Source organism: Seriola dumerili, unplaced genomic scaffold, assembly GCF_002260705.1.
Source record: "Seriola dumerili isolate Sdu_G_001 unplaced genomic scaffold, Sdu_1.0 BDQW01000025.1, whole genome shotgun sequence".
Classification (NCBI taxonomy): domain Eukaryota; kingdom Metazoa; phylum Chordata; class Actinopteri; order Carangiformes; family Carangidae; genus Seriola; species Seriola dumerili.
Window position 1 is genome coordinate 15820024 of NW_019174280.1, and position 15699 is coordinate 15835722.

Genomic DNA, 15699 nt, shown 5'->3' on the forward strand with positions numbered 1-15699 from the left:
TTTCTGTTAAAGTGTTAATTCTGTATGTTTGGGTATGTATTAGTTATGCACTTCAGTCCCTTAGACACTGTTAATTGACAAAAGCACACTGACCTTGGATTTGTCAGCATTAAATACATTTAAAAAATACTTAAAAACTACAAATACTGTTTCATACTCATACTTGACATACAAAAATGAGGTAAAGAAGAGTCCATTGTTTTTATTGGTCATTTAACCCAAATGAAGGAAAGGTCATTCATTACACCCAGACTGAGGAGAGAAACTATGAAGAAGAAATGAATGCTCAGTAGAAACTGCCATTTGGTATAATAAAAGGCAAGGAAAGCATAATATACATTTGAAAGGGGGGTTGCTTGAGGAAATGTGTTACAACTGCCAGTTAAATAAAAAAGACCTCACTGCAATGACCTCTTTTCATTGAAGCCAGTGTTAGTATCACTGAGGATGTAACCATCACTGACAAAATCAATTTGAGATCAAACAGCAAGATTGAAGCCACAAGTCCGTTTGGTCTCAATTTTGCACTAGAGCACACGGGTATGGCAGGAATCAATACTGAAGAAATCTCTGCAGATAACAACTTTGAGGGAATGTTCAAGGCTGGACCTATGTACGGCAAGACCACTTCGACCCAGTCAGTTACCATCTTCCCATTCAGGCCAGTGGCAAAGATTGATTCTATTGTTCAGTTTGACTCCACAATTGTTAGGGGCCAAAACACATTTACAGCATCCCTTGCCAATGGTGAATTCTCAGTTGTATCCAACACCAATGCCTTTGAAGATGTCTTGACACATGTTGTTGAGCTTTACTTCAAAGACAGCAAGTTGTTACTGAAAAGTGATTCAAATGCCCTTGCTGTTGGCATGAAGATCCGCAACCAGGTTGAAGCCTCTGCTGGTGCCGGTGAAGTCGTCATGAGGATGGAGACAAATGCAGACCACTCTGAAAACCGGGTTTACTCTCTGCTGACTGCCTCTCTTGATGCCAATGGTTTGGCTGTAAACAGTGATGCCTCAATGAAGCTTCTTGAGAATGAGGCTAATCACAAGACAACTCTGAGGATGAACAAGGACGGGTTGACCACAAGTGGAACAACCACCCTGCAGAGCCCCCTGTCCCTAGAAAACACTTTCAATGCTGGGCTTGACACTTCAAGAGCTACTTTATCTATTACCAACAAGGCTGTAATGCGTGACATCAAGGTTGACAATGCCAACAATCTCATCATTACTCTTTCTAGCCTTGACTTTAACTCAAAGGCTGAAGCCATAGCAAGTGAGTATGCCACTTATGCTCATGATATCACCATCGACCTGAAACCCTACACTGCTTCTGCAAATGTTAACAACAACCTGAAAGTTCTGGCTGCCAACTTCATTAATGAGGCTCAGCTGCAGGCAGAGTTTTACAAGATGGACCTGACTGGAAACCTGAAAGCTATTTATGGCGAGGAAGAGATCAAACACACCTATCAGGTAAATTATGCCGATATGACTGCTATTGCAAAGTGCAGCACCACTGGAAAACTCTTGGGAACTCACATGAACCACAACACCGAGCTTGAAGTTGTCGGTCTTGCTGCCAGGATCACCAACGATGCCCGTTTCAACTCACAGGCAATGCGCTTTGATCACACCATCCGTTGCAGCATTGTTCCTTTTGATTTCAACCTTGATGCCATCTTTAATGCTGATGGAGACATCACCATGTATGGAAAGCACAGTGCCCAGCTCTATGGCAAGTTCCTCCTTAAAGCACAGCCCCTAGCGTTTGCTAGCACACATGAATACAGAGCATCAATAACCCAACAGCTTCATAATGGTTTTTCTCTTCAGACTATTATTGACAACAACATGGAGACTGTAATGTCACTCCAAGAGCAGAAGACTACTTTTAGAATGAAGTCTAAGTTGAATGACCAAATCTTCAATCAGGTCCTGAGTGTTTACAATACTGCTGAGAGAACTGGAATTGAGCTTTCTGGCACCATTCTCACAAGCGTCCTCAACACAGACTCCACAGACAACCAGGAATTCACCATCTCTAGCTTCCTCAAGTATGACAAGAGTACAAACAGTCACATCATTCAGATTCCTATAATTGAAAATCTTTCTGCTTTCTTGGAAAGCATCAAGGGCTTTGTTGTGCATATCTCAGAGACACTGCAAGACTACATCAACAACGAGGAGATAATGGCTAAATTTGAGGCTCTCCCCAAGCATATAAATTACTTTGTTTCTCAACTTAATATAGAGGGCAAGGTAAATCAACTGAACCAGTATCTCAATGATTTTACCCAAGAATATACTATCTCCAAGGAGGATGTGGAGGCCTCTTTGAGAAACCTGAAGGTTGCTGTTGAAAAACTGCTGGCTGATCTCACTGTTTACATCCAACACTTTGCTGGTATGATGAAGGAGATCATTGTTAGCGGCACCGTCCCTGAAACCCTCATTCAGAATATCCAGCAACTTCTGAATGCCTTTAATGAGGAGTATGACATTAGGGCTATGGTCGTGTATGTGATTGATACCATAAGAGAGATGGTCCAGCAGATTGACTTGGAAAAACTGAAGGACAGCAGCATTGCATTCCTGCATGACATTGATGCCACGTACGAAATCAAGGCTAAACTTCAAACAATCATGAGTGATATGAAAGGAGTAATTGAGACCTTTGACATGCAGAAATTTACTCGTGACCTGAAGAGGTATATTTCATCGATCAACTTCATAGCTCACATTGAGGAACTAGTTAGTCAGATTCCCACAGACATTCTCACTGATATAACACATTACATTAAGGAAATGATTCAGGACCTTGACATCCTAGGTCAGATCGACACATTCTATGCCAAGATGAGAGAGATGATTGTAAAGTTTGAGGCTGACAAAAAGGTTCAAGCTGTCCTCGAAAAGGCTGTGGAGCTCATCAAGCAGTTCAGAATTGAGGAAACCATCAATGCTGTAGTCAAGGTGGTGAGAGACGCAGACATACCTACCAAATTCATACAAGTCTTCCAGGGTGCTATCAACTACTTGAAATCAACTGAGGCCAAGGATATAATTCAACATCTGAATATGCACATTGAAACAATTGTACAAAGGCTTAACTCACTGAATTACAATGACTTTGTGGATTATGCCAATCATATCATTCTTGAGTATACATCTTACCTCAATGAACTGATCAGGATTCTTGAAATCCCCCAGAAATTTGGAGCAATGAGAGATTTTGCCAACTTTGTCATATCCTCTATTAGAGGCTCTATGGAACACCTGAGAGAAATTATGAAAACTGCTCAGGAAGTAATTGACCAGATTGTGTTTAATAATCTGAAGGGATTTGCTGACATTGTAAAGCAGGAAATGTCAAACCTGGATGTTAATGCTGAAATTACATCTTATCTGCAGTTGGCAAGTAGGTGCTATACTGAATTTCTAACTTTTGCTACTGACATGTTCACCAATATGGTTGAGATGATCATGACGGTGGCACCTAAACAAAAAATATTTAGAGAGCTATTGCAGATCATTGAGGGTCTTATTACACAACTAAAGAAAGCCAATTTGAATATACCACCTTTCACAATTCCTTTCACTGATCTTGTCGTGCCCTCCATGACATTAAGCATGGATAATCTTCACCAGCTTGAAATTCCAACACAGCTGGACATCCCTGAGTTTACTATCTTGGGGTTCCATACAGTGGAAGCCACTACCATCTCAACTAATAACATTAAGCAGAGAATCATTGACTTGGTTGATTTCATTCTCAACTTTGAGATGAAGAAGTTTGATATGCGTGCTTTGTTTGGAGACCTGACTATGGACTACCTTCCTGCTGTCCCTGAATTTTCACTTCCTGACATTTCTGTACCCGAGTTCTCCCTTCCCACTCTGCCTCATTTTCCATCAGAGAAACTTGTTACGACTCTCCAACTCCCAGCATTTAAGCTGCCAGTCATTCCTAGTGAGATCAGGATTCCAGGCTTTGGCAAACTGAGTTGCGAGATGAAAGTCAACACCCCCATCTACTCTATTAGGAATGCCGCTGAAGTCCAAACCTCTCTGGACGTAGATGAGACTCCCCAAATGACAGCTTTTCTCACTTCCCAAGGGACATCACTTAGCTTTGAAATCCTTAACTTCAATCTGGATTCCACTGCTCGCGTTGCTCTTCCCAAGGGTCATCATCTGATTGCATCTGAGACCCTTAAGATCACTCACAATTTTCTCACAGTGGACCACCATGCATCTGTGACATTTACTGAATTCTCAGCCCAGGCCTCAGCCAAGACCACAGTAAAGGCCACCACAGCACCTTATAATGCTGAACTTTTACATGAAGCTTTCTTAGCAACCAATGGTGGTTTATCTACGACTATTGACACTTCCTATAAACATGTGCTCACCCTCCCAATCATGGACCTCACCAGTGAGGCATCTGTGACACAAAAATGTGTGGCTCGTCAGACAGGTACATCTATTACCATAACTGTTGGAAACCAGGGTACAACCATGTTCAACTCTCAAGAAAGTACACACAAGAGTGACCTGCAAGTCACAGTCAATCCGAATATATTCAAGTTGACCTTCAGTAGTGACACAGATACATTCCTTTTGAAGACGAGACAAACCTTGAGTGCTGACTTTGTCACCTTCAACTATTTCAAGTTTGATGTTCGTTCTGAAACAGAATGCTCCACAATCAAAAGCAGCCTTTTAGTGGGATCAGTAAATGTCAATCTGCATGACATGAAGCTTGAGCTGAAGGCAACCCAGAACACAGATCTACTTGGTATAATCAATGGACCCTTATACAATATGATCAATGTTGTTGTCCGTCCCAGAGAGGCTGCGTTCATCTTTCAGAATAAAGGAAACACCAAAGTCAATTTCAATGATGCTCTTACAGCCAAAATTGATCTGCAGAATGATTACTCTGCAACCTTCACGCCTGACAAACAATACATCAACACAGTCGCTCTAGCCCGTCTTAATCAGTACAAACTGTTCTGGAACTTCACTGTAGAGAACAATGAGAAGGAGGCTGCCATTCTTACTGCTTTAGAAGGAGAAGCAGACCTGGATTTCCTGACTAAGCCCATCAGCATTCCTGAGATTGATATTCCATTTATTGACTTCCGTACCCCAGCCATTAGTGATCTTGACTTGTATGACCAAACTGGGCTGAAACACATTTTGACTACAACTGAACAGACTGTTGATGTGGATGCCAAGATTGTTTACCAAAAAAGCCAAGCAGCCCCATCTGTCGATATGATGGGTCTGTTCCAGATTCCCTCTGTGGGTAACCTGATCACAGAACTGTCCTTCAAGTCTGCCATTTTCAATCTGAATGTCAATGCTGGACTGAATGCTGAAGATGATCTTGTGTTCCGTCTGGGAGCTACCACAGCCTCTGTGTTTGAGAGTCTACAAGCCAAACTTGATGGCACCACCAGCCTGACCACCAAGAGAGGAATCAAGTTGGCCAATTCCCTGTCCCTTGAAAATCGTCACATTGAAGGCACTCATGACAGCACCATCAGTATGAGTACTAAAACATTTGAACCTATAGTCTCTGTGGCTACTAATGCAAAGATTGCCCTGCCTATACTCAGACTGGAAGCAAATCAAAATTTTGTTGCAGACACTAAAACCAAAGCAAATGCTGTCTCCACCTTGAGGATGAGGGCTGATTTCAACATCCCTATGATCAAGGCTGTTGGAAAGGCTGAGGCTGACCACAGTCTGAAGCTGGAGGGAAACTTTGAGTACCTTTCCATGGAGTCATCCACCAGAGTAAACATGGATGGTACTGTGCTTGAGGACTATCTAGTTTTGGGAGTCCTTGATAATGAGATTAATCAGTACCTGAATAATGATGGACTACGCTTTACCTCCAAGATTATTGCCGATGCCAAACTTAACTATGGCACCAACAAACTCATTGGCTTGGACGTAAATGAGAATATTGCTGTTGAAGCCTCCTTGAGACGTGTGTATGCAGTGCTGAAATATACTGGCAACAATGAGGCAAACATGTTCAATTTCAACACCAACGGAAGGCATATCACCAAGGTAACCATTGACTTGGCAACAATGTCTTCTTTGACTGCGGATATTGAGGTTGATATCTCTCAGCCAAGCAGCCTGGGTGAACTCACCATCTTTGAGAAAACTGTTGCTGAAGTGACAGCTGCCAAGCAGAAGATCTCTACCAATGCTAAGTTTGTGAGCCCACTGTACACCACAAACCTGGCAGCAGAAATAGAGGGCAACACTCCTGTCTTCATAGTCACCTTTAAGTCCTCTGCCACCTCTGTCATTGTCTCCTTGGAATATGACCTGGACTGTAAGTTATTCTTTTCACAGAATCTAGTTTTGTATCTTAAATAAAGAGCATTATTATAAAGTTTAACTAAAATCAATATGCTTCAACAGCTTCCATTACCATAAACTTTGAACATGGTGGCCTAAGCCTTACTGGAAAGGGTGTTTTCACCCATTGCGATCTGACCATGGACATTCAGCACATTCTTTCCCATACACTGAGGTAACATTTTACTCATATTCCAAGAAAAGACAATATATGATGAAAGATATTCATAATTGTATTTGTGTAAAGTTGTCTGCTTTACTACAGAGAATTGACACATTCCTGCCCGTTTCTACAGTGACTCTCGTCTCACACTAAATATGGACATAACCAGCCCTGCCTTCACTGATGTGAACTTGCGTTATGCTGTCCGCAAAGATGGAATCAGTGCTACAATTTCTATTCCATCTACTGGCCTCCTGGGTCTTCAGCTTCATGGCAGGGCTCCATCACAGATGAATGCCAGGCTTTATGGTCGCTATGCTGTAAGGATCTGATATTACTGTTATGTTTGTACATTTACAATGATCAAGAATTTTACATCTAATTTTCTATTCTTTTTTTCAAACAGTCTGATCCTGGGAAGGATGTGGATATTTTCACTATCAGAGCTTCTGCCAAGGATGCAAATAAAATGAATCTTAAGATGACTATTAACATGGATGCCCCAGACATCATGATCCGAGGATTGCAGGAAAAAATTCCTGCCATCACATCTTGTTTGTCTAGCTTTGCTGAGAAATACCAACTGTTCAGGCATGCTGCTCAGTTGAAGAACATTATCATTTTCTATACTGAGGAGGCCCACAACATTGCAAACAACCACGCCCCACATGTGAGCCAGGTGTCTATCCTCTTTAGGAACACTGTTGTTCAGTACCAGAAGACTGTACAGGTTTTCTTAAATGCAGCCATCAAGTTTCTGAGAGAGACCCAGGTCAAACTGCCTGGCTCTGACGAGATGACCACTCTCATTGAGGTGCTCAATAATACCATGACCAGCATTACTACTATGCTCGAGAAGGCATTGCAGCTAGTGGCTGTTAATGTAGAATATGCTCTAAATGTCATGCTTGGCATGGTCAGTAAAATTCAGGTCACAATGCCCGTTGGGGATGTCATGGCTATAGCCAAATTAACTGACCAGATTAGGGACAAAGTGAAGACTATGTCTAACCCCATTGTGGATTATTTGAAGCATCTGGAGAGTTTAGACATTTTCCTGGATGAACTGGGTGACACCCTAAAATTCTTTGTTGACAAAGCTCAGGACTTTGTTGACAACACCCTAAAGTCAGATGTACTTGATGCCATTGCTGTCTACATTAATGCTTTCTATGATAAACATGTAAGCCTAATGAAAACAATGTCCAAGTATGCAAACACAGCTGTGAACACTGAGTCTATAAATAGCCTGATTAACTACATTCTGGATATTTTCAGATCTGAAGTGAATGCATTTAAATACACTGTTACTGACTACCTGCAGCAGGCTCCTGCAGACTACAGGTCTTATGTAAAAGTAAAGGGTACAAAACTGGAGATTAATCTTTGATTCCACCTTCACCAGTAAGATAAAAGCCTGAAATGCTACTAATTGAATGGCTAAACTATTATCTAAACAAAAGGTACAAATATTAAAAACATGCTCAACTTTATCTAAAAAGTAAATGCACTCTCAGTGAACATTAAATACCTTGTTCAGTTGAAAAATAGATGAATTGTGAATGACTATAATAATGTATTACAGCAGCAAAAATAACAACCTGTATAACCTATGTGCTGCAAGTCTAATTTTTCTGTTTGTGTTTGATGATGGTGTAAAATAAAGTCTATTGTTTACTGGATAGCATTTTGCAACAGTCCTTTATTTTCCCCAAATACACTCCTTATATGTCTCTGCATGTACATTGGCAACCAATTATAGATGTCTTATGTTAATAAACCACAATACGAGTGCATTAACAGTTACTGAGAGTTAAACTTTTTTAACAGGTTGAATGAAAGGCCTATGTTTAATTCTATGTAAGTAAAAAAAAAATGAAGTGAAAATGAAACTATGTTATAATCTTGGCAAGATATTTGTATGTTATTGGTTGACATAATATATCTATCGATGCATTTGTCTCAAAAACATGGTTTGCTGTTTAAAAATAAAGTTAAAATCTATCTGAGCATTGTTGCATCTGTGGCAGAATCTCCCTGTGACATACAGATGAGTGAAAAATTAAAGGAAAAATAAGTGGAGAAACAGGATGACAATGCCCTCATCCATGGGGCAAGAGGGGTCACTGAATGGTTTGATGAGTATGAATACAATGTGAATTTATATGTTAATGCCTTAACAGTCACCAGATCGCAACCGAACACCTTTGAACCTGTGTGTTAGACAGTGCTCTCCAAGACCATCATCAAAACACCAAATGACGGAGTATCTTTTGGAAGAATTGTGTTCATCGCTCAAGTCAAGTTCCAAAGACTTATAGAATCAGAGTGAAGGAAGCTGTTCTGGCGGTTTGTGGCAGCCCAAAACCTTGGTTTGGTTGTTTTTTCCTTTGTCACCCATCTGTAGATGTTTTTTATGAGCAAACAAAAGCCCAGCATATGTAATGTCATCTAGCAACCAAAGGGTGTCACTGGAACATCTTCCTTGTAAACCATATTGCTGCTGTTACATGACTATTACTTTTTAAGAGTGGACATGTTGGTGAATCAGTCAGTGCCAAAAATGGACAGGGAACTTTTGTGATTCTGGTGGGGGCTGGGGTCAATAACTATGCCTAAATTGGCTGCTTGTGTGATGGTCATTTAGTTTTATAAAAACATCACCTAATGTCCATCACTTATTTTATGGTAACATGTCATTCTGTAAAATCCTGAACTGGGCTTCCAAAGGAGCTAGGACTATGGCAAAAATAGATTATGCGCTGATTATTTGCAGATTTCATTCTGCATGCTGTATAACTTGACATTCCCAAAGACTATCAGCTATTTCAAGTTAACCTCAGATGAAAAGATGTATTCCAGATGAATTTGGCTAAAGCTGCCACCAAGTTTTTGATTCATTCAATATAGTCCAAGTAAAATGAAAACAAGACTAGGCAAGCCTAGTTCAGCTGACTGAACCTTTATCAGAAAATGTAACCTTTGATATATGATTGTCTTTTCTTAACAGTACTGGAACATGTTATCAAGTAGTTCCTGAAGATACTAGAAGATACCAGTGAGTGAGATGTAGGGCAATGTTTTCAGGGTGCTGCCCTCTGCACTTAAACAAGTACAGAGTAATAAAATATGCGTTGCAATAAAATTACACATACTTACTTTTTCAGCCCAGAAATATTTGTAAACAAGCAAAGTGATATTACTTAAGTTACACAGCAACTGCCAGCTCTTCTTATGAAAGGTCAGGCAATAAATTAAACACCTTGTAAAGAACAATCAGCCCCAACATGCATGATAAATGCTGGCAGCTCAACACTGAAGCTAGGTCAACTGATATTGGTTTATTACTAATTATGCGACATAGACGTCCTGCCGTTTGTCAACAGAAAAACACACACACTTGTGCCAGGTCTTGTGTACAAAATGCCTGTAGAGTATAAGGTATTACTTATAACCACCTGTCTCAACATATTATTTAACAGCTAAAATATCTTATCAACTGATGGGGAACAACAAATAAGGTTATTTGCCAACATATCTACCTGACTTTGTTTAACCCCACCTGCACACCCTGATTTGGTGTTGCAGGGGCCATCCAGAGCTCCAGCACATTCCTTGTAAGTTCAGATTTGTCCAAAGCAAGGAAACTGCAAAGTTCTCCTGAAGCTGGCTTCTCTGCTGCTCATTTGGGGACCTTTAAAATCTCAAACTGTTCTCACCTCTGACACCAAGAAACAGTATATGCACCCATCACTCACTAATGACATGGTAACTTTCTTCATGTTTTCAACAGCTTTACTAAACAACATGCATAAATGTTATTCTAGCTTTCCAACACAAAGGCAAGGGCCACTCCTCATACTTGGAAAGTATAGTCTAGAAGTGAGACTGGTCATATACACGTTTTTAATATTTGAGCAATACTTCACTCAGTCACACTCACAACGACTGGAAAAACACGCGAGAACTTCTAGCCCAAACACTGTTAAAATAGTGTGCCCAATAGTCTTACAATACCCAGTTTTGCAAATACACATGCAGCCATCTAGGACACTACATTACATGTTTATTCTGTTGTTGAACACTACCCTTACTACCACCATGGACTGTATATAAAGATGGATGTAATCTGTGTGACTGCACCCATACGTTTCTGAAGAGCGCTTTTTAAGTTCAAGCTGCAGTTGAAAAGTATTTTTTGCTTAGGAAGGTTTTAAACTGAGTGAAATAACCCATAAGTATCTAAGTGGCAGCCATGGTAAGAGCTGGTCTAAGTCTCTAAATGCTAAGGAAAGGTATTCCAATGCTTGCTATCTTATCTCCTTTAGCATGTTATTTTTTAGGATACACTGGACCTTCCTTTATGAAAGGAAAGGAGATAATGGCATCCCACAATTCCTTTACAGTGATGCACCATTGTAGTTTCACCACGGCAGACCCATGTAAGTGTAGAATGTAGAGCACCTGTTTTATGCTTGTGACATGATCCAAAACTTATAGACATCATTATATGAGTATCTGAGCTCCAAATGCATAAATGTAAATTTTCTCACTTTCAAATCTGTCCAGGTAGGAGTTATCAAGGAAATTAAGCATATTGAATATTTCTAGTTAACAACATCATTGTCATCATCATAACAATACTATATACATGTTGTTTTACTAAATTCCCCAATAAAAAATGAATCTTATTAAATGTATAAAAAAGGCCAAAACATCTATGGAAAGAAACTCTATATACCTATTATATAGAATAGAATTTAAGAACTAAATTACTGATTTTCATTAAATTATTATTTTAGTGGCTGGTTAGGAAAGGAGTATTTATCATCCATGTGTTATAAATAAAGTTGGTTTAAAAAAGTCTAGTGTAAGTGAGTCAATGCAGTCGGGTTCTCTCGCCTTTTCCTATATCCTTATGAATTCTCCTAACTTTAACATCTTGACCTCATGAAGTTTCCATCAAGTTCAAGGAAAAGCAGCAAGGAAAAGCGATTGTTTTTACTTTTCGACTGCAGCCTCAGAGTGAGCTGCACCGTCGTCACCATCTTGACAGTACCTGACTCCGCCTAACTCACGGCTAATCCTAAAACGTGTCAAGAAGTTGGGCGTGTGTGGAGCCGAGACTTCGGTGCAAGTCGGGTTAATACCTGTTGTAAGCATACGATCCGGTTAGCATCGTTACACAGCTGGACGTTTTACTCGAAGGCTAACCCAAGGCTAATTCATTTTGGTGGCTAATTGGCTAGGTACTGAGCTAAGCTAACAAGCCAGGTATGGTGAGCGCACACGCCCATACCGGCTAATTAGTGACTTAAAGCCTTAATTAGTGACTTCAACCCTTAATTAGAAACTTTAAGCCTTAATAAAATTTAAATGGATGAGCTATATAAAATTTCACCTGGGCATTTTAACATGGGAGTCTCTGAGGATTGATTCGTCCTTGGAGCCAGCCTCAAGCGGCCTTTGGAGGAATTTCAGTTTTTGGCCTTTCCGTATTGACTTCATTTGTCAGCCTTGACTGTGACCGAGCTCTTGAGATTACAGTTCTAATGTGTGATGGCCTCTCTTAATGAAAGACATTGTCATATGCCAGAGATGTCATAGCAGGAAAAGTGCAGGTCTAAATAACAACAATAACAATTAATAACATCATTAATGTTTTAATGACAGCTGTGCATTTCCTACCATGACAAGTCAAAAAAAAAAAATCTACTGAGCAAATCTTTATTGTTGAATCTGATTTCAGCCCAAGAGTTGTGATTCACGTCAATGCAGTAACGGATACAGTTGTTCTGTATGCAAAATTTTGGGCACCCTTGGGCAAATTACATATTTTGTTGATTGCTTAAGTGAAAAGAAATAAATCAGGTAAGATCAGGTAATTAGGTACAGGAGTTGTCTCAGCCTTTTATAGTGCTGGCTAAAAGAAAGCTGAGACACTTCTTGCTCTCTAAACTGATTAAAGTTGTTTTTCTCAGGTTATTTTATGTAGTTTTCTGTAAATTATTGTTTGGTAGCAGAAAATGCTGCCTGAATTGACACCAGATAGAAAAGTTTCTAATTCCTCTATATTAAGTTTCACATTGAACATGAGCACATCTCTCACAAACTACACTCATTAGCCATATTATTAGGTACACCTAACTAAAACGTATCCAGTCTAAAATACAACAACCCTGCATTTAATGCTACCAATAAGAAGGTAATAGAGCTTCAACAATTAATCGACTGAAATATAAGACATTATTAGAAGCAATTGTCACCAATTTTTGATCATTTTTAGGTGAGGATGGTAATTGATTAATCAAGAAAATGATCAGTAGATGAATTGATAATGAAATTAATTGTTAGTTTCAGCCCTATACTGTAATGTTCAACTGTTGTATGTTGAATTGTCCTATATAGTATTATACTGAGAGATGTTTCTAATATTTTCTGTGCATCAAAAACTGAACACTACAACCTTCATGAAAGTAGTTTATTGTAGGACTGCAAGGTGATAAATACAACTTCAATAGTTTTAGCTAGGTGTACCTAATAAATAGCAGCTGCATAAAAGCCAAAAGTTTCATGAAGGATTAGGATATTTTGGTCTAGAATATCCTGCATAAAGTATATGGCAACTTAAAGCACATTTTCTCTTAAATCAGTAACACTCAGCATGCAGCAGCAATAGTTAGATCAGTCTATTGTATTTGTTTCATACAGTACATCTTCATTTATTTGGTTGTTTGTTGATGCTTGTCAGTAAATTTTAATTATTTCCATCTGGTAGTTTGAAAATATGACCAATGTGTTTTATCTCTTCTCTGTGCCATTCTCTGTATTTCAGTCGAAGCATCTTATCTCAGCTTTGTACCAAGTCCAGTCGTTATGACACCTACTGCATCAACAACACTGTATCACTACGGTTATAGAGGTGAGTTGAATTTGCTGAGTAGGTATACTCTAAAAGCAATGATGGGTCTGGCTCCAATGAATCCTGTAAAAGTCCAGAGCAGTCCAAACACAGATTACAAGCAGGACACAGACACAGACTGAATTTGGGATGCCTTCGATCTAACATCAGATAAATCAGATTTACTTTTAGAGATTCCCTGCTAATTTATGTAAAATCTCTTTTATTAATAACTTCCCCTTAATTAATCCCACATTTTGCTGCACTTTGCTTACTTTTTTACATTCGCATTTATTTTTGCTTGTGTCTCATGTTTTTGTTTACTGTCTTTTGCTCACTAATATTATCACATAACCCATATGTCAAACAATATCATTTTCCCCCCTTTTATCTATTGTACACCTGGTCCAGATTCATTAGTCAGACACATTACATCCACAGCGGCTTTGAGGACCACTGTAGCCCTACAATGACCATGTATCATTGTAGGGCTGTTGAGTTATATTGATTTAATGAGTTCTTAACTGAGCGATCACTGTGCTCATATTACAGCAGATGCCCAGATTAACAGGCTGAACTTTGCATTGAGCTCAGAAGTCCATCATTTGGGTTTCTCATTGAGCCCTATTTGTGGATCATGTTTTGATCTCTTAGGAGATTCATTGTCGGCTGACTCTAATATTGTATCATTGTGTTATTGTGTTGTATTTACAGAACTACTTTATTTTCTGTAATTACAAATTTATAATTCAGGAGAACATGTAGGCTATAGTTTTACAAGATATCTGTATGATTCATGGATGTTTTATATTTTGTGGCCACCTCTTTAACATTGAAAATGCTTGTAAGACAAAACAACAAGAAGAGTCCAGCACTTATTTCTAATTGTCCTGCATTATCTTTGTATTAATATAACTTATATATATATATATATATGTATATATATGTGTATATATATATACTGTGCATATATATATATATATATGCACAGTATATATTTATACACACATATACATATATATACACTTATACATATACATATACATATACTGTATATAGGCCATACAGTATAAGGCCCTGTAAGATATTTAGTATGTACTGTAACCACTGTGCTGCAGGTGCTGTTGTTAGTTTACTGTCTTCTGCTCGATTAACTTATCTTGAGTTCCTTGTGTTGTAATCCTGATCAAACAGCTTTCACAGACTTCTCCTGAGAGGTAAAAGGTTGGTCCAGAGTGTTAAGACTCCGATGCTGAGACAACATATTTTCTAATCAACAGAGTTTAACAGACAAACACATAGTAAATTATGTTTGCTGTAGGAGGCCTTTCTAATGGCAGACATTTTGACTTGTCATAGCAGGAAAAGCTCAGGTGGAACTAATAACATTAATGATGCTACTTTAAAGTTTTCCAGTAAGCCATGATGTATTAGACACCATGCACCATACCAGGGCCAAGTTACTAATGTTATGTAATCTGTGCTTGTGATGTTGTTTGTGCTCAATATTTAGAATCTGATTATCTGCATGGCCTGAAAAACACACGAAGTATGTGCATGAAATTAAAGAGCCAATACTTTAAGACAGTGATAGCACATTCAAAGTAGGTAACAAAAGCAGCAGGTGACTCAGGTTTCAATTCTGCGTCAATATGATTCATGTTCATCGGGCAAAGGTTTACTCAACTTTCTTTTAGAGGCCTTCATGTATTTGTGGATGTGTAGGACACTGCAGAATAAACTTTGAACTAAAAACTTCCAACAAAGAACTGCATAGTAATTGTTTAATTTTAAATAAATTTAAAACAGTGACTTTCAACATGAAATCACAACTGTGAAATGGTCAGAACTTTAATAATCATTTGACTTGAAGACAATATTTAGAATGAAAAACAAAATGACCCACACAGCTAAACTTTAAAAGGTAAAATACTTCCCCTTACTTCTCCCCTTGCTGGTACTACCTAATAAGTTTATTTGTGCACTGCCCTTTGAGCACTACAAAGCAATCAAAGTTAGTGATTGAAGCTATATTTGCTATTATATGACATTGATCTGATTACAAAATGTTTTTTAAGATAACAATATGTGTGATTTTCTTGGATTTATAAACATTAATATATTAATTTTTCCATTAAAACATGACCTCAGGATCAGTCTATTGAATTCTGAAAACAGCCCCAAATAATAAAACAAGAGCGGAGGAGACAGTCTGACATAATCACACAGACCACCCCCACCCA

At 38.8% G+C, this 15699-nt stretch overlaps 1 protein-coding gene across 1 annotated transcript in view; it reads left to right on the forward strand.

The window, feature by feature from the left end:
* The window catches only part of LOC111236880 (apolipoprotein B-100-like), a 16263-nt gene extending 8318 nt beyond the window's left edge, over positions 1-7945 (forward strand). The window contains exons 10-12 of the mRNA XM_022765781.1: positions 427-6397; positions 6689-6875; positions 6962-7945. Of these exons, the coding sequence (XP_022621502.1) occupies positions 427-6397; positions 6689-6875; positions 6962-7945 (7142 nt within the window). The remainder of the gene's footprint in view (positions 1-426; positions 6398-6688; positions 6876-6961) is intronic.
* Positions 7946-15699: the final 7754 nt, after the last annotated feature.